This window comes from Tachysurus vachellii, chromosome 8 (genome assembly GCF_030014155.1).
Source record: "Tachysurus vachellii isolate PV-2020 chromosome 8, HZAU_Pvac_v1, whole genome shotgun sequence".
Taxonomy (NCBI): Eukaryota; Metazoa; Chordata; class Actinopteri; order Siluriformes; family Bagridae; genus Tachysurus; species Tachysurus vachellii.
The window spans coordinates 3,760,223-3,785,819 of NC_083467.1; the positions used below are offsets into that span (position 1 = coordinate 3,760,223).

A 25,597-nucleotide genomic window follows, 5' to 3' on the forward strand; every position below is an offset into this window, starting at 1 on the left:
AGTGTTTCATTTTCATACTATCTTTTAAAATTTAGTTTAGACAAGTTAACATAAAACACTAGTAACAATAATGCACACACCACACTTGACTCAGACTTTATAACCTGTTGTGAGTTAATGGGAATAGAATGATATTTTGAGTTGTTGGTCTGTAATGGTTGTGGTTTAGAAAAAAAAAACAAGAAAAAAAAAACACTGAACCTATAACGCTAAATAAAAAGAGAGATACCAGGTTTAAAAGTAATAATTTTGCGATACAAGTAATATGGTCAGAGATTCATTCACTGCTGTTAAATGGGACAGGTCGTACGGCTCGGTATGTTCGAAGTGCACTGCCATGAGCTTATCCAAGCACTAGTGAAGCGTGCAGAGGGACTCAAGGAGAAACTGATCGCCCAGATGCTGAAGTATCACCAGAATTGCAATAGAAAGTGAGTAACATTTATCTTACTATTGGAAACCTATGCACCTATGCATTGTGCAATTCAAAGAAATGCACAATATTCTTGGAGTTAAGGACTGTTCATTACCACACAAGCCATAGATCATGGGTAAAAAATAAAAAATATTATAAATGAATGTATCCATAACCAAAAAACTTCCATATCCTGCTCAAGTCACAACTAAATTAAACCTTGTCTTGGAGATCAGATCATATAATGTGCACAGAATACTGCACTTTTATATCTGGAATATACTGTTGAGGTTAAACTGCTTATTTTTATTACATTTACAGTGATTTTTTTTTTTTAATCCTTATTCAGAAAGGCTTATAAAGAGCTTTGGATTCTTTATCAAAAACATGCTAATTTCTCATGCTAGTTCACTAGGACAGTGATTTTGAGCAACGTCGAGAGCATTTCATGAATACCAGTCATTTTATTTTACTGTAATACATGAAAGAGTATAAAATATGAGCCAACAAATATCCATAAACTACATGTATAAAGAGAAGACGAGTTAGTCTTCCTGCACAGAGCCGTTAGCTGTAAACAACTGATGGAGGATTTTGGTTCAGTTATTAATATTCTGAATATTATTAAAGATGTTCATTGGTGTAGATATGAGTCATAATAATTTCGCTTTCACCCTTGAACTTCACTACATACAAATAAGCACAAACATGCTAGTAGCAATGCAAACAGAGGATGCCCTGTGATCCAAAGAGAGAGAGTTACACCATTCATTAAAAAAAAAATGAAAGAGCATGGAATGCACAGAATTGAAAAGTAATCTTTATTCTGTAGCCCTCACTGGTGAAGTAACACTCTGATCTCACCACACTGTGAATGAATGAAACCTTAACCACCCATATGGACAAACCATTTCTCAATACAAGCTTGTTATGAAGCTCAAAACAACTTCCACATTTGTGTGTGTGTGTGTTTGTGTGTGCCTGTGTATGTGTGTGTGCCCAATACCTACAGATTATGCGATGAATTTGAGAAGATTGCAAACAAAGCCCAAAGCACTCCTGCAAACACAAAAGAGCTCATGGCGCTTAAGGTGATATAGTAAACCCAAATATGTTAACTCTCAGCTCAATTTTCAGCTAAAAAACCCAGTTCTGATTTCCTATTCGATCTATTTTTTTCCACAGGCCTACATTAAGAAGGCTGAAGCTGACGAGATGCCCAAACTGGAGCATCAGCTCACCGAAACCTTGGATCGTCTTTGCTTCTTGGCTTCTTATAAGTTTTCTGCAGTAGACTTAAATCTTAACAAGAAGACCTTCCAGTGGTACATGCGCATGCCTCACATCTTTGACAAGCACCGAGAGATTGCTTTGGAGAAGACTGCACAATTCCAGGAGTTCCTTAAGGTAAAAAAAGAAAGACACAACAGCGCGGAGAACATCATGTATATGCCATAGTATACAAAGAGACAGCTAAAGTAAAACCTACAATTACATCTTACATTAGCAAATCAAACTAATTAAATGTCCTCGTACTGTAAGCTAATAACAATCTGTAATGAGGCACAAAACAACAAGGAGACGTCTTCCCACTGACAAGCTAGGCTCCATTAGCATTCATGATCTGTAAGATATTAATGACTTTGTTTATTGCTCGCAGTTGCGGTGCGAAAGGCTCCTGGAAGATCTGGAAGTCTATGCAAAGCAGGCAGAGGAGTGTGCCTGTTTCGGGGAGCTGTCTGAACTCAGCAAGTATCTGAAAAAGGCACAGACACTCAATTCCAACCTGGAGACTGCCTTGGAGAAAGTAAGTCAGTACAAATTGTAAAATGGTTAAAATAAAGACTTGTCCATAAACTCTATCCATTTTAATGGCACTCAGTTTCTAGTTCTTCCTTTTTTCCGTCAGTTCTACAAAAAACAGATCACCTCTTGTTTAATTTTATTCTTCTCCCCAAGATCGAGGGCTTCAACATGGAGGAAGAAGAGTTTGGGTGGCCCGTCTCCCAGTACCCATTACGCAAGAAAGTCCAAGACCAGCTGCTCCCGTACCTTCGCCTGTACCAGACAGCTACCGAGTTTCGAGCTGATTACCAGCGGTGGCTTAACGGCCCTCTGACTTCCATCAATCCTGACAAGGTGGAGGGTGATGTCAGCAACTACTACCGCTCATTCTATAAACTGGAAAAAGGATTTCAGGACTCGCCCATGGCCCTTAACATCGCCACCCAAGTGAAAGCAGAGGTGGAGGCTTTCAAGCAGCACATCCCCTTGGTGCAGGTACTGAACACAGATGAATATTAGGGTCTTTATGGTTCTACACTACTGTATCTCGTGCATGCATGGTTTTGATGGGCTTCTTCCTTCAGCATGATGTAAAGTAATGACACTTCATATAAATTCTCATTTCCCAGAATCGATGCAGTCTTGTCCTAAACCTAGTGTCCATGTCTTTACAAATCATTACAAATGTTTTCTTTACTTTGTGATTAACATTTTGTTAACTGAATTTCATTTTGTCGGTTTTGCTTTCTTCTCATGCTCACTCTTTGTACACTAAAATCCTGTAGGTGCTGTGCAATCCAGGCTTGCGGGACCGTCACTGGGACGCCATGTCAGCCGTGGTGGGTTTCCCCCTGAAGCCTTCGGAAGAGGAGGCCTGCGTTTCCCACTTCATTCCTATGCAACTAGAAGAACATTTGCCCAACTTTGAGGGCATCAATGAGGCAGCCAGCAAAGAGTACTCACTGGAGAAGGCCATGGAGCGCATGGAAGGTGAATGGGCAGGCATTAAGTTCAATCTGCTGCCCTACCGTGAGACCGGCACATCCATTCTGTCATCGGTGGACGAGATCCAGATGCTGCTGGACGATCATATAGTCAAGACTCAGACGATGCGCGGCTCGGCCTTCATAAAACCATTCGAGGTTGAGATACGGTACGCATTTGAGGGAATTTAAGAATATTTACACCCAGGTTTAGAGAGAAATTCTCTAATGATTTTGGCTAACATGACTAGCATGTACAGCAAGTTTCTCGATTTGAATGTTGTGCAGGTGTAAAGCCTGAAGCAATAATGGATTGAAGACCTCAAAAGCCAATATCATAATAGCCATGATCATTCAATGCCTTTCATAATCATTCGAGTACGAATTTCAAAAATATTGACACTACGATCAATCACAATTTCATATTCCTGGTTAGAAATGCATAATGCCAAATAAAGCACTGGTTGGCTAGACCGATAAACAAATCTGTGGTTTTGTGTTCTAGAGATTGGGAGGGCAAGCTGCTGCTGTTGCAGGAGATTTTAGATGAATGGCTGAAGATGCAGTCCACATGGCTCTACCTGGAGCCCATTTTCAGTTCTCCAGACATCATGGCTCAGATGCCAGAAGAGGGACGTCTCTTTACTATTGTGGACAAAACCTGGAGGGACATCATTAAACAAGTCAACCTGGTAGGTCAAAAATGTCAAATGCTCCTTGAGGTTTGTCTGAAAGTCGGGAGTTTGGAAATTAATATGAAATGGTCACATTTAAAATAATTTTACACTTCTACTTATATCAATATATAGAAGTGTAAAATTAGTTCTGCAGTATCGAAACCATGACCTGATTTGTTACGTGTGACTTATTTATTCTTTTTATTTTGTATGATTGCATGGTCTATTCAGTACTTGATGAAGACAGAAAAAGTTAGGGTTGTAGCCAACTCTCTAAAAATGACTTGATATTTTACTGGACATTAGACTCTGTCTGTGTAGAAATAAATGACACGTCATGCCAAATGAGAACATACTTGGACTATCGACAGGGGTTGCGGGCTCTAATCAGTCTTGCTTTACTGTCTATCTCACACGAACACACACACCACTACTCATTTTAAGACTCTGAAGGGTGCAATTGCCATTCTCAGCTGCTGTGAAACAAGACACGTCAATAGCCTGTTGTCGCGAGACAGAAAAGGAAAAAAAAAAAAAAAAAGACAGCACCATCAAATAGAAATTATAGATTTTGTCTGGAGGCCTCAACCCTGGCATGTCGTCATGAAAATGCGAAGTGAGGACGGGGTTTTAATTCTTTAAATATCACCTGATTTCAGTCTATTCTTTTTGCTAAACTCTACAAGTTAGTTCCTGCCAGCGATGAACAAACGGAGAGGAGAAATCAATAAAACGGCTGAGCGTAGATATACATATTGTACAGGAGAAGCCGGATCATCTCATTTTATCGAATCAACAACGCAGTGCTATGCTTTTCCAAGCTTTAGAGTCAATATCATGACTTGCAACCTAGAAATTTCCACATGGTGTCTCTCTTTTTCCACCGTTATTCCAGTGGCTCACTCCATCAGACATATGACCAGACAAAACACAGCAAATGTGTTTAAATACACAAGGCTCTTTCGAACGCAGCCTGTTAATTAAGTCTTGTGGCTTGCTGCAATGTGTTCACCCTCTGGAGCTAAAAACGGTGGCCAAATTTATTTATTTATTTATTCAACCATGCCATCCACCTTTCTTACAAGGAAGACAAATGAATGAGAAGACACACAATAGGAATGAAAAAACAGTCAACTTTTCAGGTTTCTTCACCTAACCTGAATGTATAATGAGAGTATTGTAACAGTTACACAAGCCTAAATAGAAAGCTGAATATTCTTGTTCAGATTCAAGATATACAATGCAATCGCTTTATTTAAGAGGGACGTTAATGTCTTCTTTTTTTTTGGCTGCTCTCCTCCGATTCACCTCAACTCCAGCGTAATAAAACAAGTCTTCTATCTTTTCTCTCTGCACTCTTTCATTAGAGTCACCTTTCTCATGCAAAAAAAAGGTGATTTGGAAGAGGCTTTAGGTTATTACCATCCCTTCATTACACCTTCAAAAGAATTCCCTTTTCAGAAATCATGATTCATCCCAAAGTGATGATTAAAACTTCAAAATCTCTCACGAAGGCTTCAACTCAAAACCAGCCAGACGTGCTTAATAGAAAATCAATAGCAATCAGAATCTGAAGGCTCTGGGGCAATTATTAGTTTCTCCCAAACTTCAATGGACAGAACAAGAGTGAGAGAGAGAAGAGAGAGAAGAGAGAAAGCGGGGCAGATGAGCAGGAAGTGCTTCTAATTGTTTGCTTTGTCTCAGATGAAGGACAGACCTTTAATTCAACCTTTTGCACAGAGGCTGGATTGAATTAGTTACCTTTGTTGTGCTTTACAACCTTTTTGACTTAAAAGCAGCGAATGTGAGACAGCTGCACGCTGAAATGATCGCGTACGCCCGTGTTGCTCGACTAGCATATGCTTTTCCATCCCTTGTTATGTTAAAATATAATACCGGCTTTTTTTGAAGTGTCAGGCTGAAAAATAATGAAAAAAATATACACATATGTATATTGATTATATTGCTGAATTCTGTGATCACAAACAACATCTTAAAAATACATTCAAGAAGGTTTGGACTTCATTATTATGGTACAAAACGGTAATGTCCTCTAATTTAACCATTAATTTCCATAATAATTTGCAGATTTTTGTGGTTTCTGCACTTCTACAATTTTAATAGCATTAATATCTGTTTTATTTAATATCATGAAATATTAACAGGTAACCTCTATGAAAGAAAAAAAAAAATTGTTATAAAGACTAATATTATAAAGAATAATATTAACAAATAATAGTCACATACCTCTGATTCTGAAGCCTGTTTCGTTTCTTGATTTAGGACAAGCGCGTCCTGGCCGTGGTGGTCATCGATAAAATGTTGGAGAAGCTTCTGAAGAGCAACGAGTACCTGGAGCTCATCTTGAAGGGCCTGAACAAATACCTGGAAAAGAAGAGACTTTTCTTCCCTCGCTTCTTCTTTCTGTCTAACGACGAGCTACTGGAGATTCTGTCTGAGACTAAAGACCCAACCAGGTACAGGGTCACATCAATTTGGTCTAACTTTATAAAAAAAAAAAAAAAAAAAATTATGTTTTTTTAATGTCTTTTTTAGAAAAAATTTTTTTTATTTATTAAACTTTTTTTTTTTTTAATTTTTAATGTCTTTATAATAAAATTTAGGTTAAAATTTAGGTTAATTTGAAGCCATGTGTTGAACTGTATCCAGTATAACTGAGAACTTCCCTTTAAACGGCTGATAAGAAAAAAAAGAGAAAGAAGAGAAAGAAAAAAATCTTTTTTTTTTTTTTTTTTAAATCAGCTTGGGAGTAAAATCATTGCAAAGTTATAATTAAAATCTGGCAGAGAAATCAACCCATTTTGAATTAATTTAGAGATCAGTGCAGATCAGATTTTCCTGGCAGACTTTAAAATGAGTTTGAAGCTTCAGTTTGTTTGTTTGTTTATTTATTTATTTATTTATTTATTTATTTATTTATTTATTTATTTATTTGAATTTAATTGAATTTCATTGAATTTTTTTTTTTTTTACAAGATGGAAGATAATTGCGTGAAGGGAAAAAAGCTGTAATGACTGACTATAATATTACTGATCATTTTACCCACATTTTTATACCTAGGTGAAAGGCATTTTTTTTTTGTCTATGCATAAAAATATGATCTATGTTCTCTGAACTCATGAGTAGATCCTAATAGAGGAGACTTGATTTCCGTAACAGCTTGAAGCCCAACTGCTGGTCCATGAACCATGCTGCTAAAGCCAAATAGCATTTTTTTTGCCAAGCTAATGTGGATAGGTATTATGTAAGGAGCTTTCATGCTTATGAAGGCAGTTAATTTGTGTTTCGCCTGCAGTCCAGTTGGCAGTTTTATGGCAATTTAGTTTTAGAATAACAATATAAATATAAACCAAACTGTAAGTAATGTAACGATTGAGAACAATTCCATTAGAGATCATGCAAATGGAAGAGAAATTAAAATGGAAATCATGGTAGAATATGTAGCCTTGAGTGCTATTTCAATTCTAATGTACAGTATTGCGACATACCCAAGTAGAATTATGATTGGTCACTTCCAGCAAAATTGCCTATCGATTTAATTTACATTTATAGTATTTAGCAGGTGTCCTTAGCGGGTGTTACACATCGGGCTGTGTGGACTTACATAAGGTCTGGTCCTTACTATAAAATTTGACTATGTGTGTTTAAGAATAGTCTTGTAGCTAGCTTTGAGTAAATATAACCCACTGGGTATTTTTGTATGTAAACTCAGCTAGTTTGAAGGAACATAATCTCCCTGCTAGTTTTGAGAGAATGTAAGCTTATAGCTAGCATATACTAGATATACGTATATACTGGTTCCCCACTAGTATTTAAGTAACATGAGCTTATAGCTAGTTTTGAGACAATGTAAATGTCAACATAGATAGTTTAAAAAATAAAAAGATCATAGCTAGTTTTGAGGGAATGGAAGCTTATAGCTAATTTTAAAAGAATGTACGCGCAATGCTAGTTTTTAAACTCATGGCTATCAAACTCATGGCAATTTTTGAGGGGATTGAAACCGACAGTCTTTTTTTAGGCAATATCAGTAGTAGTCAGTGGTAGGAATTAGACAGCTTTTATGGAAACCATATAAAGTCTGTATTTCTCTTCTGAATCCCATATGCCATACCATACCGTAGCATACCATTTTGTCATGCTTGTTACTAAATACTCTCTCATCAATTAAATAAAGTTTAAACTTGGCAAATGATCAAGTAATAGAGGAAAATGAATAGACTAATTTTAAAACAATGTGATATTAAAGTTATGCAGTCTGTTCTTCTAACACCATCACTACGTTAATCAAAATTCATTTATTCGCAGCCCGTATTGAATCCACAGTAGGACCAGAGGAGCAAGGACACATGAAAAGCAATTTAGCTGTGCTTGGCCCTGGAAAAAAAAACTCATCTTGAGCCTCTGAAAATCCTGTACTTACTGTGGGAATTTAATTATAGAATCTCTTTCCGTATGACATTCTGGCCTACTTCCTATGGCGCGGCTCTCTTGAGCATAGCCTCGGCTGATAAGCAATCCTTGTCTTATTTCACCCAAGGTATTTGTTTAATAATGAATGTGTGCGTTGACACAGAGACTTTTACTTCCACAAATCTCGTAATCACGGACTCTCTTTCCCTCCCTTTTCTTCTTAGTGCTCTTGTTTGATTGTGCTCTTTTTCTTAAGCTCGTTCATCACTCGTTCTCTCTCACACACGTGCACATTATCCCTTTGTTCCCTGCTCTGTCATTTCGTCTGAGAATTTTACTGAACCCAGCGCTTTATAGAAAGCCGAATTTTGAAAAGTGCTCATGTGGGTTTTAATCCATCAGAGGAATACTGTGAAAGCTGGGCTAAGTGGGAGACCGAATAGGGTCTCCTCAGATTTCACGTTGTAACGTTTTCTCAGCATGCTCAAAAGTTTGTGCACCCCCAACCATCACATTCATATGTGTTTGTTGAACATCTCATTCTAGATTGATTTCACCTTCACTGTTAGAATTAGCTCCACTCTTCTGGGAAGGATTTCCACTAGATGATGGAATGTGAGTGTGGAGACTTTGTTCATTCAGTGTACAAATGATACACTGATGATGCAGTCTGTGTTCCAGTTCATACCAAAGGTGTACGGTGAGATTGAGTCAGAGTCAGGGCTTCCCCTCTAAACTTAACACACCATGTCTTCATGTTCTTCGAGCTCAGTGTGGATAAGGCCTTGGAGTACACCAAAATATTCATTATAGTGTGTCTAACGTTGTTATTCAAGCTAGGAAATGAACTAGCTAGCATATTGCTGAGAACAAATCACAATGAGTCTAATAGTAAGATTGTTAATAGTCAGAGACTAGATAACCTTTTTTTATTTTATTTTTTTTTGGATAAGTACTCATATACCCAAATAAAAAAACAGCATTTTGATTATCTATGCACGCTCATGCCTTTTAGTTCTATCCTGTTACTTTTATATAATCAGTATGCAGTTCTGTATTAGTTGAATTGTATTATACTCTAAGTTTGTTCACCGCGCTTTTTTTCAGTGCTGTTTATTCTTCTCTAAGTAATAGAGAAGAATGAGAAAAATCTGTATTCCATTTTGCTTTTTATGAAAATATTCTTTCAACTCCCACCAGAGTTCAACCACATTTGAAGAAGTGTTTCGAGGGCATCGCCAGCGTGGTGTTCACTGAAGATCTGGACATCACACACATGAAAAGCAGCGAGGGCGAGGTGGTAGAGCTGCTGGACATCATCTCCACTTCTAAAGCCCGTGGCCAGGTCGAGAAATGGCTCCTCCAGCTGGAGAGTGGCATGCTCAAGTCCCTACACAAGGTGCAAGACAGTTTCACTTGGGATTGATTCCTAAACCCTTCATGTCAAAAGAAAGAATAAAAAACATCCATGTTTAAATTGTATTGTACATCATACCATGCTTTAGTCGCTGTATAATGTATTATATCAGTTACACTTCTTAGTCTCTGGATACTGCATTTTGTTGTATTTAGATGTTAGTCCCTTGTATACCACTGTACTTTATAGGAAGTCTTTATATCCAAGTAAACTTGTTTCCTCTTGTGATTTGCAGGTGATAGCCGAGGCACTCGAAGCGTACCCTAAACAGGATAGGAACGACTGGGTACGAGCCTGGCCGGGTCAGACAGTGCTGTGTGTGTCTCAGGTGTACTGGACCAAACACATCCATGAAGCCATTGCAGAAGGACCACAGGTCTGTAACACACACACTCACACGCAAAAACACACACACTTTTCTTACTTACGACATTATGTATGCAACTATAAATAGTTAGTTTAACTAGCTAGTACAATTATCTACTAGTGTTAGTATTACTTTTATTTTCCCCTTATTCTTTCTGTTTCCTTACTTACTAGAGACTTTTATAAAAGGTAATGACTATAAGCCTAAAAAATATTCAGTAAATGATAGCTTTTAAAAATTGGTGTTGAAATAAAAGTATTGTGCCTTTAATATCAGTTTCAACTTCTGGTCTGAAATTTCTTTTCTATTTCCTTTCTTAGGCTCTGCAAGCTTATTTGGATCAGAACAACACCCAGATTGATGACATAGTGGCTCTGGTGCGTGGGAAACTGTCCAAACAGAACCGAGTGACTCTGGGAGCACTGGTGGTTTTGGACGTGCACGCTCGCGACGTCTTGGCCCAGCTTGTGCAGAAGTGCGTGAACGACGAGAACAACTTCGAATGGCTCAGCCAGCTTCGTTATTACTGGATTGTGAGTGTTTTTAATCTAGCAGAATAACACTCATGATATGATTTAGGCCTATATCTCTGCCCATACCATGATACAAGTGCAGTGTACACTATCTGTTGGTATACAGTTCTATTTCCGTTGCATATTTTTAAAGCGTTTCTCTTTATCTTTGCAGGATAACCAGCTTCAGACCAAAATGATTAATGCAGGCCTTGAATATGGCTATGAGTACCTGGGGAACACGCCACGTCTTGTCATCACCCCTCTCACCGATCGCTGCTACAGGTCAGATGTTCAATGTTATGCTAAACTCTACTCGTAACCTGCACTTGCTTGTCCTTCTGTTTGTACCCCTGCAAAGTCATTTTCTTTATAATCCTACTCATGCATTGCTTTTTCTGTTAATCGTATAACGTGCAACCACTGAATATATTAAATACATGAGATTCATTTATTTTGTATACAAATGTATTATCTATAATAAAGCAAATGCTAATCTTTAAAATTTCTGCAATCAGAAATATTCTAGTTGCACTCTTTAGCACTTAGATCTAGTCTAGCACTGGCATAGTGTTTATTTTACTGTTTGGACAAAAAAAAGATGGACAATACCTTTAAAAATTGTCTATTAGAGTTTGATTTGTAGACTAATGGACTGCTGCTTCAGTTCGGTTTGATTCTTTATAGCTCCAGATCTCATTTGTGACAACAACACTTCATTACCTTAGCAATAATATGTTTCTGTCTGGCTAAAGAGCCATTTTGGGATAAAGTACTTCTCAACACATTAAAGGATCCTTTAAATGTACATTACGAAAAACTCTGGGATATTTTTGGATACGCTGGGATTTTTAAACATTGGCCAAATACAGTGAGAATAATACTGTTTGGATTTATAAAGTTCTGTAAATTAACATAAATTAATATCGAGGTTATAATATAATCTGTGACTTGCATATCTGGGGATTTATGTTAAAAAGAATGTGACGAAAAAAAAAAGATAAAAAAAATAAAGAATGTGACGAAGGTTACATTTGTTAATTCATCCATCCATCCATCCATCCATCCATCCATTTTCTACCGCTTTGTTAATTCATTTTCAATCAAATTGACAGATTTCCATGAAAATTCCCACATCTTTTTTCCATAGAACCCTGTTTGGAGCCCTGCGCTTGCATTTAGGAGGAGCTCCTGAAGGTCCAGCAGGTACAGGGAAGACCGAGACGACCAAAGACTTAGCCAAAGCTGTGGCTAAGCAGTGTGTCGTGTTCAACTGCTCTGACGGTCTTGATTACATCGCCTTGGGAAAGTTCTTTAAGGTCAGTGAATTTTCCTGCCGTCTGAATTGTATTATAAATTACATTCGTGCACACATACACACACACACACACACACACACACTTCCACTCAGAAAAACTGGTGTGAAATGAGTTTTATATTACATCTTATTATATATTTTATTATATTATATTAGATTTGATCAGCCGAAAAACCTAAGTTTGCAAGGAAATGAAAAGGAGCATAAGCGCATTTGTATGAAGATGCACTTTAGGTGAAGCTCAAGAGACGGCATGTGGTCAAAAGCTCGAAAAGAACATTGTCGGTCACCATGGCAACAGAGACTTTTGCGAGCCTGTCTTGTTTGATGATGAATCTAGAGATGGTAAAACTTCAGCAGGAGAAACAACCATCATGGTTCATAGGCAGGATTTTATTCCCAGAGCGCTCGTAAAACTCGGCTGCTTACATGGAACCTTTATGCAGATTTGTGTGTGTGTGTGAGAGAGAGTGTGTGTGCTTACAAATTAAAAGGTGCACACAGATATTCAGTTCCATAAAACTTATCTTGTGGCCATTTCTTGCTAGCGTGCAAAATTGTGCCTTTATCACCAAATATAAAGTGAATTAGTACATACACTTAAAACCTAGGTGTAAAACGTAGCTGGCATCTTAACCCGACACGGCTGCTTCTCGGGAGCACGACAAGCTGGTTGGGTTTTACTGCGCTGAAATGATTTAATCACCAGTAACAAGCTTTTAATAAGAAACATAATCCAGGTGAACTGTGTATCAGCATGCAGAACTGCAGAGCAGTGCCAGGCCTCAGCGCCATTATGTGTGTTATTGATTATTCCCTACTCGTGATTTACCATTTAAATAAATTGTGACACATGATTTAACCATCCACAACTGAAAAAACAAAGGAAAATCAGCAAGCTCACCATTTCTGGTTTAATCAATTTGGGAAGCAGCGGAACAACAGAAATGTCCGCGGTGTGAATATTGTTGTCCGTAAGGATTATCACAATTGTTTTGATATATGTATTATTTTTATTATAACTACCTAATAATCTACAATCCAGCTAAGCTTTTGTGATTGGTTTTCAGCCACTGTGCATCGCTGTACAGCTACTAATAAATGAATACAAATTTAGCCGAACACGAACGCTAAGAAAGTGAATTTAATCACATGATTTGATGTAAACTCATACCAGCATACATATGATGAGACACTCAGAGCTCATTGTATGAAACAAGTGTAAACTTTGGCAAGGCTGGTAACGTCTTTGGCCGTCAGGACTGGATGATATCCTGTAGAGACGATTAAACCGTTATACTGTATAACACAAGCTTTGCTGTAACTAAACAATAAGCATTATAATAAGCATAACGATCCAGTTATTAAGGACATACTGTATAAAGATCTAAACGTTAATGCTTAATACTAAACAGAAATATTGTCCCAGAAGGTTAAGATTCCGTTTATATCCTGGTTTATTTATTTATTTATTTTTTTTCCATTCTTAAGATGTTTGATTTTCTTGTTTGAGGAATATAACTTAATGTTTCCCAATAGAGAAAGAAAAATACTGACATACAGTACATATAAATAAAGAAGGATAGGTGAAGCATAGGTTCAGGATTTGCATTGCTTTATCCAGTATATACGGTAATATGATTTAACCCTTTCACTTTAGTCTGTTCTGAAGACCTCAAGGCTCCGCTTGTTGGACTATAGAAGTCCAGAGGAGTAAAGCGATAAACACTGGAGATGTTAAGAGCCTGATTTTACAGATCAGAAAATACAAGAATATTACTGTTTTTCTGATTGATAGGTCTTATCTGCTTGTTATAGGGCTTGCTATCCTGTGGTGCGTGGGCCTGCTTTGACGAGTTCAACCGTATTGACCTGGAGGTGCTGTCTGTGGTGGCGCAACAAATCTTCACCATTCAGAGAGGTGTGTGTGTGTGTGTGTGTGTGTGTGTGTGTGTGTGTGTGTGTGTGTGTGCGTGCGTTGGGGTTCGAAGTGTGGGGTTGGTTGGGCGTTATATACGATCATACAGTACATGCACAATTTGATAGGATTAATAAACTCAATACCAATCTGTATACCAATTTCCAGAATTATATTTAAATCCTCATTGAGAAGATGTTAGACTTTTTAGGGACAGTCTGCCACGCTGTCTTGCCGATCTGAGCAACCACTGAGCAACCAGACGTTAAAAATAGACATAACTGAATAAAAGAGGTCATTAAGCCTTTCATTACATCACTCAGTGGCTCTCAAAGTCCTTCCTGCTATTAAAAAGTGATATTATGGATTAAATGAATGCTAATTTTGCCTAGAAAGAATGTCATGCTGATTATTCACTCTTGCGTTAGTTCATGGTTAATTTAAGTCACTTAGCCCACATGTTACATTTGGGGTTCTGGTCAAGATGAAATGGCCATTAAATCGCCATAAGGATACCTTAAAATCATGATATTTTAGAAGTTCAATTGAATTGTACAATACATTTCTTCTCTTGCCAGACACTAGAGTAAGGAATAATGGAAATTTTTTTTTTTTTTTTTTTTTAAAGATCTGACTCACTTCACTGACAATTAAACGGACAGTCGAATAAAATGAAGGCTGTATTTAGAAACATATTATACTAATCATGCAGTCATTCAAATCACTAATTTAGTCTCATTAGCATTCTGTCTGTTAAAGCTCTCCAAAAGCCCTAAGAAATCTCTCTGTTGTCATGTAGGGATCGCAGATCATGTCGAGACGCTGCTGTTTGAGGGGACGGAGTTAAAGCTCGACCCGTCCTGTGCAGTCTTCATCACTATGAACCCAGGATACGCCGGTCGTTCTGAGCTGCCTGATAACCTGAAGGTACGGCATGTAAATCATGACACTGAGCTAAAAAAACCCCATATGAGCCCGTACACAAGACTGTCACATCTGTTAAAAACTAGTTTTAGAAATAAAACTCTTCACAGACCAGGACACATTTACATAAAGATTGTAAGAATGATCTCAGTGATCTCAGAGATCTGCTAACGTAGCTTAAAAATGTATCTCAGAGCAACTCTGAACAAAGAAAATACTACAACAATTTTTATCTTAGAGAGGAGGCGGGGCTTAACCCGTTACTAAGAAAGTCACATTCTTTTGAAGACTGTGATTGGTTGTCCAGTAAAAAAAAAAAATAATAAGGAGCGCTTTTAAAATGTGGTCTGTTATAAACCTGTTAAGGTATTTGAGACTATATGGTGTAGGGATTACGTTGGTGACCGATCATATTAGAGATGTTCTAACATCTGTATGTTATAAATGTAATAAATGTAATGTAACTGTAAATGTAAACATCTCTGACACAGAGCAGAAATGTCAGAGACAAATGATATAATTTCTGAAGCTATGGCATTTCGGCTCTGTCGGTCTGAGATGTTATCTCTAACATGATTGGTCACAAAATAATAATAATCCCTACACGATCTAATCTGTATCATCTTATTAATTCACTGTCATTATTAAATATTGCATACAACATATTTCTTCTCCCTCTTCACCTTTCGGCCATTTTTTCCTCTGTTAAAGAAACTCTTAAAAGTCCTCCTCACTACTCCTAAGACACCTAAGAACAATTTTATGAGTTAAGATGCTTCGTAAATAACTTTTATCTTTACTACGATCTTCTTTTATTTTTAAGGGGAAACGCCAACATTTCTAAGTATTTTTGTTACAATTAAATCACTAGGAGAAACTATTTAAAGTAAGATTTTTCATAAATACGGTCTCTGGATTTTAGCTGAAGTTGGAGCTCATGGACCTTGTGGTAATATCAGGGACGTCCGCAGACATCCGCAGGGATGAGGACGTAACATGAGGCGTGTGGCAAGCAGTTGGCACTCGCTCAAATAAATTTTCCTGCCAGTCTTACAGAAGTAGCATGTGTTCTCAACTCAATTAAAATCTTACTGGATTAACACGGTTTAATCTTTAAGCAGACTTTATAACCTTTCAAGCTTTAAAAGAATTCTGTTTTTTGTTTTTAATACTGTTCAGCTTTAATGCATTCTCTTGGCACAAATAGGTGTACACTTGGTGTTTCGTATGAATGTTCCATTATATAAAAATAAACAAAATAAAGTTTTTAAGGGGAATAAATGGCAAATGCAAATGACTGGGAATTATTAAAATTGTAAATATTGAAAAGAAAAAAAAAAGAGAGCACACGAGATGAAGGTGAAGAGGAGGGGCTTCCAGACAGCGTCGCCTTGCGGCTCAGCTCTTTCTTCACCACAACAGACCGGTATATCGACCGCATCACTGCAGAAGATACACCGATCCGCCTGTCGATCTCCCGCTCCATCCTTCCCTCACTCGTGAACAAGACCCCAAGATACTTAAACTCCTCCACTTGAGGCAGGAGCTTTCCACCAACCCGAAGGGGACAAGTTACCCTTTTCCGGCTGAGAACCATGGCCTCGGACTTGGAGGTGCTGATTCTCATCCCTGCCGCTTCACACTCGGCTGCAAACCGTCCCAGTGCACGCTGAAGGTCCTGATTTGAAGAAGCCAACAGGACAACATCATCTGCAAAAAGCAGAGACGAAATCCCGTGGTCCCCAAACCGGACTCCCTCCGGCCCCTGACTGCGCCTAGAAATCCTGTCCATATAAATAATGAACAGGACCGGTGACAAAGGGCAGCCCTGCCGGAGTCCAACATGCACCGGGAACAAGTCTGACTTACTGCCGGCAATGCGAACCAAACTCCTGCTCCGGTCATATAGGGACCGAACAGCCCTTAGCAGAGGGCCCCGGACCCCATACTCCCAGAGCACCCCCCACAGATCACCACGAGGGACACAGTCGAATGCCTTCTCCAGATCCACAAAGCACATGTGGACTGGTTGGGCAAACTCCCATGAACCCTCCAGCAACCTGGTGAGGGTATAGAGATGGTCCAGTGTTCCACGACCGGGACGAAACCCACATTGTTCCTCCTGAATCCGAGGTTCGACTATCGGCCGAATTCTCCTCTCCAGTACCCTGGCATAGACTTTTCCGGGGAGGCTGAGGAGTGTGATCCCCCTGTAGTTGGAACACACCCTCCGGTCCCCCTTCTTAAACAGAGGGACCACCACCCCAGTCTGCCAGTCCAGAGGCACTGTCCCCAGCCGCCACGCGATGTTGCAGAGGCGTGTCAACCAAGACAGCCCCACAACATCCAGAGACTTGAGGTACTCAGGGCGGATCTCATCCACCCCCGGTGCCTTGCCACTGAGGAGCTTCTCAACCACCTCAGTGACCTCAGCTTGGGGGATCGATGAGTCCTCAACTGAGCCCTCTGCCTCTGCTTCCTCAGTGGAAGACATGTCGGTGGGGTTGAGGAGATCCTCGAAGTACTCCTTCCACCGTCCGAGAATGTCCCCAGTCGAAGTCAGCAGATTCCCACTCTCACTGTAAACAGTGTGAGCAGGGCACTGCTTCCCCTTCCTGAGGCGCTGGACGGTTTGCCAGAATTTCTTCGAGGCCAACCTATAGTCCTTCTCCATGGCCTCACCGAACTCTTCCCAGACCCGAGTTTTTGCCTCTGCAACCACCCGGGCTGAAGCTCGCTTGGCCCTCCGGTACCTATCAGCTGCCTCCGGAGTCCCCCGAGCCAACCAGGCTCGATAGGACTCCTTCTTCAGCTTGACGGCATCCCTTACTTCCGGTGTCCACCACCGGGTTCGGGGATTGCCGCCACGACAGGCACCAGAGACCTTACGGCCACAGCTCCGCGCGGCTGCGTCGACAATGGAGGTGGAGAACATGGTCCACTCAGACTCAACGTCTCCAACCTCCCTCGGGATCTGGTTGAAGCTCTGCCGGAGGTGGGAGTTGAAGATCTCTCTGACCGGAGACTCTGCCAAACGTTCCCAGCGGACCCTCACAGTACGTTTGGGTCTGCCAAGTCTGTCCAACTTCCTCCCCGGCCATCGGATCCAACTCACCACCAGGTGGTGATCAGTTGACAGCTCTGCCCCTCTCTTTACCCGAGTGTCCAAGACATACGGCCGGAGGTCAGATGAAACAACCACAAAGTCGATCATCGACCTCCGACCTAGGGTGTCCTGATGCCATGTGTACTGATGGACACCCTTATGCTTGAACATGGTGTTCATTATGGACAAACTGTGACTAGCACAGAAGTCCAATAACAGAACACCACTCGGGTTCAGGTCGGGGGGGCCGTTCCTCCCAATCACGCCCCTCCAGGTGTCAGATAAAGCGTTCAAAATACTTTAACTGACTAACTAATCATTAGTATTAAAATGATTCGTAAAATGCAAAATATATACATGTAGCTAATTGTATACTTGTCTAATGTATAAAGTCAACATACATTGAGAGATTTTTATGTTGGATTAATGAACTCTAAATAAGGCGTGAAAAATAGGCGAGGCGTGAAACCGGCAGGAACAGTTCAAGTTAGAGAGTTCAATAAAGCTGCACAAATCATTCCACTTTTCATACGTCTCACGTATTAGACTGCTATTTTTTTCATGTTTTTGAGCGATAACTCAAACCAGCGTGATCTACTATGTTCTATATTTCTTACACTAAGAATTTTCATGAATACTGGAGCTGATTTGCATTATGTCACTTCATGAATTAGATTATTATATAAATAAATTTGAATATTAGGATCCACTAAATATTGTAATGATACATGTAGTGCTTTTGCTTGGTAGGAAAAAGATAAGAGAAGACAAATTATTAAAGTGTTATTATTAATTTATCTTTGGAAGCATGTTTATCCATAATGCAGATGTCTGTATGGACTTAAAGACAGTCAGTGTAAAGCTCTTGACATGTACGTCTCTCCGATGTTTGCCTCAGGCCCTGTTCCGCACCGTGGCCATGATGGTTCCTGACTACGCCCTGATCGCAGAGATCGTGCTCTACTCTTGCGGTTTCGTAAGGGCTCGTCCTCTCTCAGTGAAGATCGTGGCCACGTATCGCCTCTGCTCCGAGCAGCTGTCCTCTCAGAGCCACTACGATTACGGCATGAGGGCTGTCAAATCCGTCCTCACTGCTGCTGGAAACTTAAAGGTACTGTAAAGCCGACTTCGTCAAACATTCAGGATGTTCAAAATATCATTTCCATTAATTAGTAGAATTCCAAGTAATGTAATTTTATACTATATTGTTTTTTAACACGCAAATTCTGGCTTCTGGATGCTCAGAACATCCACATATACAGTACATACACTAGGTGGAAGTTTTTTGAAGTATTTTCTTTTATTTATTTTTTGGTTCTTGAGACTATTTTGAGACTAGAGTTATTGAACAGAGCAACACAACAAATTTGATGCAGAACTCGATGCAGAACTTCAAATCATACGTTCCTTAACATTCGGATCAATTCAAATACAATGACAATTGATTTTTTTCAAATGTTCTTCTAGTGAACTGGTGACATTTGCTTTGCATTATCTTCAGAGAGTTACTAATCTAAAAATTAATCTAAAGAATTAAATGAGCAGTTTTTTATTTAACCTGCACCTTACTTACTTACCTTTTTTGGTGACAAACCTCCAAAGTTTCTTTCATGTCCTATTCACATTCCTTGTGTATTCATTTGCATTTCTTTTCTTTCCTTCCTCTTCTAGCTGCCTTTGATGAATCACTATTTTAGGATTTCTTGTGTGTGTGTGTGTGTGTGTGTGTCTTTGCCAAGTGGTTTTGGGCTCCAGAAAGACATTACACACCTGAAAACTTATTCTTATTGTCTTTCGGATGCTGTTAGCTCAGTTCCTCTTCCATTCCTTAAAGTCATCTTTTAATCTAACATTAGAGAGGCCCAAAGGAGCAGAGGGTTTATGCTTCATCTAAAATTCTCACTATCCTCCTATACTTTCTCTCATTTTTGTTCTCTTTCTGGCTTAAAACCAAAAGTGAAACAGCAAGAAGAAGAATCTTTAGCTTATGGGTCTCCATGGATGTGTAGAACAAGAAAGCGCCCCTCTACATGTGTGTATCCTAATAAAGACCCATGCCAGATGACTTTTTACCTTATTTTTCTTACGTTCTCAGTATTTATTTATTTATTTAAAAAAGATAATCCTCATGTCACTATTATCGTGTCCCTTTTTGTAAAGAAAGCACTCAAGCCGACAAAATGGAGTCCAGGATGATTTCAGGGCCTTAGGAAATGTTACTGACCTCCAAACCTTCCCTTTTCCCTCGACTATTTTTCCCATTTCAGCATGATATCTTTTTTACGCAGCTTTCTGAAAACGAATGCACTCCTGCCATTTCGATACCAATTTGTTTCCCGCACCATCACACTCAGGACTGCACCCTTTTGTCCTGTCGCAGAATGACTCCTGGAGTGAAGATGTGTGCGCTTTTAGACTCCTGGGTTCAACTTGTAAATGGCAGCGATAGTAAAGAATGAGCGGGAAAAAAAAACAAAAAACACACACACCCACACAACAGGAGTGTGTGAATGAGACTTTCCCCAAAAGATATCAAAGCCTTGTATGTGTGACGAGTCTTTCATTTCCAATGCTTTCCTTTTCTTTCTTTATTTCTTTCTCTTACACATCCTGAGCCTATGTTTTGAAATGTCACAGCTGAAGTTTCCAGAGGAGAACGAGGACATTCTTCTCCTGAGGTCCATCATCGATGTGAACCTTCCCAAATTTTTGGCCCATGATCTGCCACTGTTTGAGGTAATAAAGTGTTTGATGAAAATATTAAAATGAGATGCTTGATAGTTACTACTGATTTTCTGATCATGTCTATAATTCAGATTTTACTTTCTGACCATTTCACATCTTCACTACCTTTCCTCTGTTACTGGGCTAATTCCCTCTAGGGCATCACTTCAGATCTTTTCCCCGGAGTAAAGCTTCCCAAACCAGACTATACTATCCTGCTGGAGGCCATTAAAGAGAACAGTAAGAAGATGAACCTGCAGGTGACGGATTTCTTTGCAGAGAAGATCCTGCAGATTTTCGAGATGATGATCGTGCGTCACGGCTTCATGATGGTGGGAGAGCCGTTCGGCGGGAAGACCGCCGCCTATCGAGTCCTCGCCGCTGCCTTGCAAGATATCTGCGAGAAGGTAATCCAGTTCTTTTCTTGCCCAGATATTCAAGGTGACATTAAGCTCCATTTCCTCATAGACTTCTTTGATATTAACAAAAAGTTGTTCAACATTGTTTTTTTTTATGTTAAAGCAAATTAACTTATATTGTTGGAGTTACGGGGGCACGGTGGCTTAGTGGTTAGCACGTTCGCCTCACACCTCCAGGGTTGGGGGTTCGATTCCCGCCTCCACCTTGTGTGTGTGGAGTTTGCATGTTCTCCCCGTGCCTCGGGGGTTTCCTCCGGGTACTCCGGTTTCTTCCCCTGGTCCAAAGACATGCACGGTAGGTTGATTGGCATCTCTGGAAAATTGTCCGTAGTGTGTGATTGCGTGAGTGAATGAGTGTGTGTGTGTGTGCCCTGCGATGGGTGAGCACTCCGTCCAGGGTGTATCCTGCCTTCATGCCCAATGACGCCTGAGATAGGCACAGGCTCCCCGTGACCCGAGAAGTTTGGATAAGCAGTAGAAAATGAGTGAGAGTGAGAGAGAGTGTTCGAGTTACAATTTGAAACTGTGTTTGAGTTTTATTTTACGCAGTTTTTGCCAATTTCCTTAATGGGTGCCAATAATTCCAGAGTTGACCTACACTCCACCAGCTGCACCAATTCCTAGAATATTCACTAAAAGTATTACTTTTTCTCTTTAGTAATTTATCAAAGCATTTTGAAAAACATACAGTATATTATACAAGCTTTAATCATTTCTATCTGCAGTCCCATCCACTGCAGCTAGAAATGTGACATACTGTAATCCTCAGTTGTATAACAGACGAGTGGCCGTATAACCATTTCTGATTTCTTTACCACATTGCATCATTGTCTGCACATCTGTCTAGTCATATCTTTCATTCCAAATAAACCACTGTGCCCAGAAATAAAATCTGACACCAATAACGCTGTGACCTAATGAATAAGAAATGCTTGTTCAGACCTGCACATGCAAATATGGCTTAGATCAAATCTCAGATCATCTGCCATGTTGTGAATTTGATCCGTCATTCAAACTGATCCCGGCTTCCAAATAACTCTATTTCTCAACCAACCATAGAAAACACACATCATCTCTCATCCTTTACCTGAAAAGGAATTTGGAGAATGGGCCAAAGCTGTACAAGCAGCATAACCCACATGTCAAGAGAGATAAAATGCAGATTTAGTACATGAATCTCAAAGCAGAGCTGCGCTCTTTATGTAGTCCCACTTTCAAGTCGAGGTCATGGCACTAAAACGGAGGAAGTGGTAAGAAATAAGAGTGCAAAAGATTTCAAAGGTGGACACGGCGGCTTTCATAACAACGAATTACGTCCTTCATGCCACCTTGATGATAGTTTACATAAAGAATGTCTGGACAGCCTTTATTTCCACTCCACTTGACTTAAAAAGCATCCTGTATGTGCATTTTAATAATAGCTCTTTGCAGACTCAAACTATTAAATATTCAAATAAGGTCGATCTGTCACTGATCCAAGGTCTTAGTATAATAGTTTACTTGTCAAAAAGAAACCCCAGAAGACCAAAAATCTAATTTAGTTTGAGATTGTTCTTGTAAAGGAAGCCAAGAGATAAGTCATGATCATTTGCATAAAAATATATGGTTATCGATTTTATTAATGTACTCGTCTAATCTACTTAGTCAGATGAATGCAACACATGCCTTAGCATGGAGCCTGGTTCAACCACATGTACGATGTCTAAAAATGCATTTGTTGGTCAGGAAGAAAAAAAAACACGATAGCGTAAACACTCATTGCAAAATATCAGCCCAATAAATCTCATAAACCATTCAAATCTTTATGAATTTTTTTTTTCTGTTTCACCGACTTCCACTTTCTTAATTATAATTCTCACCGCTAATTCACAAAAGTCTACCGGCAAACAGACGTGACTCTTAATACCTATAACGGCACAGATGATATTATTAGATTTATTAACATGAATAAAAAATGAATTAATGATCGCTAAACCTTAGCAAGAGGTTGAGTTCTAATCTTAGCGCTAACCTTTTGTAGCGTAATTACCTGCTATTACGTGCTAGTTGAAAATAAACACAATGTTTACAAAATATAATGAACGAAACTCAATTTCCACTTCACATCAGTGCCAAAGCTGGCTTTCTTTTTTACAAAATCGCACCACCAAACAGAAGTGCATGCAAAGGTTTGAGGGGAAACTAGAGCAGGTGCACATCATTACCTAATTACAGGCTCGCTGCATCTGAATCCATCGCACAACAAAGTCAAGATACTTCATTCATTCATTCATTTTCTACCGCTTATCCGAACTACCTCGGGTCACGGGGAGCCTGTGCCTATCTCAGGCATCATCGGGCATCAAGGCAGGATACACCCTGGACGGAGTGCCAACCCATCGCAGTGCACACACACACACACACACTCATTCACTCACGCAATCACACACTACGGACAATTTTCCAGAGATGCCAATCAACATACCATGCATGTCTTTGGACCGGGGGAGGAAACCGGAGTACCCGGAGGAAACCCCCGAGGCACGGGGAGAACATGCAAACTCCACACACACAAGGCGGAGGCGGGAATCGAACCCCCAACCCTGGAGGTGTGAGGCGAACATGCTAACCACTAAGCCACCGTGCCCCCGTCAAGATACTTCAATTTGTCATTTTATAGGGGGCCAAGAACCAAGGGTGTGCAGACATATTCGGCAAAGTAATACCTTTTTTGGGGGGGGACATTCAAGCCCTGTATGGCCACCAACAGGGTAAATTTGGACATACATTTTTTACATTTATAACTCCAATACAATGTTATAGAAACATGATTTCCATTCACCTCTCATTCTCAGGGTCAACCACGGTATCACCATGATCTGCCATATTGTATTTGCTGCCATTTGATTTCAGGATGTTTTCATGTATTATGATTTTCTGACACTGCTTCCTTGTTTGAAAGACTTAAGAACGTTCTCATTGTTAACCTCCAGACGTCATTTAGTCTTCTAGTAATGTTCTGATGATAACATTAATGGGATTTCTTTCTCTGATGCAGGGCCTGATGGAAGAGAACAGGGTTCAGATCACCGTCATCAACCCCAAGTCCATCACCATGGGTCAGCTGTACGGTCAGTTTGACCCTGTCTCTCATGAGTGGTCAGACGGTATACTTGCTGTGAGCTACAGAGCCTTTGCCTACTCTCAGGTGTGCCATTATAGCAGTTTAAGTGGTTGAAATGTGCACAGAAAATGCTCAAAATGCTCAAATACACAATACTGTGCACAAATATTCATATCCATTTTAATGGGATCTCATGGGGTCCTGGGTTGTAAATCATCTTATGTAATTCTTTTCTCATGTCAACACACAATGATACTGTTAGGTTTACATTAAAATACAGTTTCCATTCAATATTCTGGTTTGTTTAGTAAATGATGATGGATCTCCCCATTCCCCACATCTGGAAATATAATTAGTGTGATGAAGATGTCTATAACGGGGAAACCAGTCTAGTTTTGCCAGATTGGCACTGGCTGCAAAGCATTTATCACAAACGTGTCTGGAGATGCACGCATTTCACAGAATGTCCTTGGTATCGCTCACTTTTCTTGCAAAGCATAACAAGAATTCAGATCCTCGGCATCGATGTTTCAACAATGGTCAGAATCAGACAGTGAGTGAAAGAAAATGCCTTTTCTAGACTGGCTCTATAGATAATTTGGACAAAAATGTCATTGAGTTCAATTCCATATGTCAATTCATGGCATTACATTAACAGCATTTGGCAAGATGCCCTTATCCAGAGAGACTTATTTTTCCATCTCATTTATACAACTTAACGGGGTTAAGTGTCTTGCTCCAGGGGACAAAGACTGGCAGCTTGTCTGCCCAGTAGTGCATTTTCTGTCTTAACCACTGAGCTACCACTTCCCACACCCAATAAACACAATTTGTCTCTGTTAATCCAGCAAGTTTTGCTTGTGTATTTGATCATTGTGTATTTGATCCTTGCATGATTTTATAATAATGTAATCTGATGATGTTAATACTACATCAGTTGATCACACCCTAAACTAGTAATTAGAAAGTTGTTAAAATTAACTTTAATATGAGCAATGAAATCGTTTTTTTTTTTTTTTTTTTTTTTTTTTTGTGAGAAATATACAAAATATTTTCTCTTAAATCTGATCAACCACATTATTTCAGTGTAGCTAGACTCACAAATGCATGCGACTCAGTCAGTCAGTCATTGACTAAACATCTCTTCAGACACCAGACAGGAAGTGGCTGATCTTTGATGGCCCTGTGGATGCGGTGTGGATTGAAAACATGAACACAGTCCTGGATGACAATAAGAAACTGTGCCTGATGAGCGGTGAGATCATCCAGATGTCTCCACAAATGAGCCTCATCTTTGAACCAATGGACCTGGAGGTGGCTTCACCTGCTACGGTAAGAGACACTAAGGATAGATCAATAATCTGCTTTTTTTTCAGTGTACTAAGCTGCAAAAGGTTTCTTTACGATGTTATATTCTCAAAATTATTTCTACAATAATTCTTTTGTGAACCAAACCTCAAACCTGAGAGATTCACGAGGGAACCTGTCCTTCAC

General features: G+C 39.6%; 1 protein-coding gene across 1 annotated transcript in view; it reads left to right on the top strand.

Moving 5' to 3' along the window:
- The window catches only part of dnah7 (dynein, axonemal, heavy chain 7), a 90,429-nt gene that overhangs the window by 18,226 nt on the left and 46,606 nt on the right, over positions 1–25,597 (top strand). The window contains exons 13-32 of the mRNA XM_060875768.1: positions 304–431; positions 1,428–1,506; positions 1,601–1,822; positions 2,076–2,222; positions 2,375–2,695; positions 2,986–3,353; positions 3,689–3,875; positions 6,144–6,337; positions 9,496–9,694; positions 9,948–10,088; positions 10,400–10,612; positions 10,767–10,876; positions 11,742–11,910; positions 13,728–13,830; positions 14,627–14,754; positions 18,756–18,968; positions 20,495–20,593; positions 20,740–20,988; positions 24,038–24,187; positions 25,253–25,435. Coding sequence (XP_060731751.1) covers positions 304–431; positions 1,428–1,506; positions 1,601–1,822; positions 2,076–2,222; positions 2,375–2,695; positions 2,986–3,353; positions 3,689–3,875; positions 6,144–6,337; positions 9,496–9,694; positions 9,948–10,088; positions 10,400–10,612; positions 10,767–10,876; positions 11,742–11,910; positions 13,728–13,830; positions 14,627–14,754; positions 18,756–18,968; positions 20,495–20,593; positions 20,740–20,988; positions 24,038–24,187; positions 25,253–25,435 — 3,603 coding nt within the window. The remainder of the gene's footprint in view (positions 1–303; positions 432–1,427; positions 1,507–1,600; positions 1,823–2,075; positions 2,223–2,374; positions 2,696–2,985; positions 3,354–3,688; positions 3,876–6,143; positions 6,338–9,495; positions 9,695–9,947; positions 10,089–10,399; positions 10,613–10,766; positions 10,877–11,741; positions 11,911–13,727; positions 13,831–14,626; positions 14,755–18,755; positions 18,969–20,494; positions 20,594–20,739; positions 20,989–24,037; positions 24,188–25,252; positions 25,436–25,597) is intronic.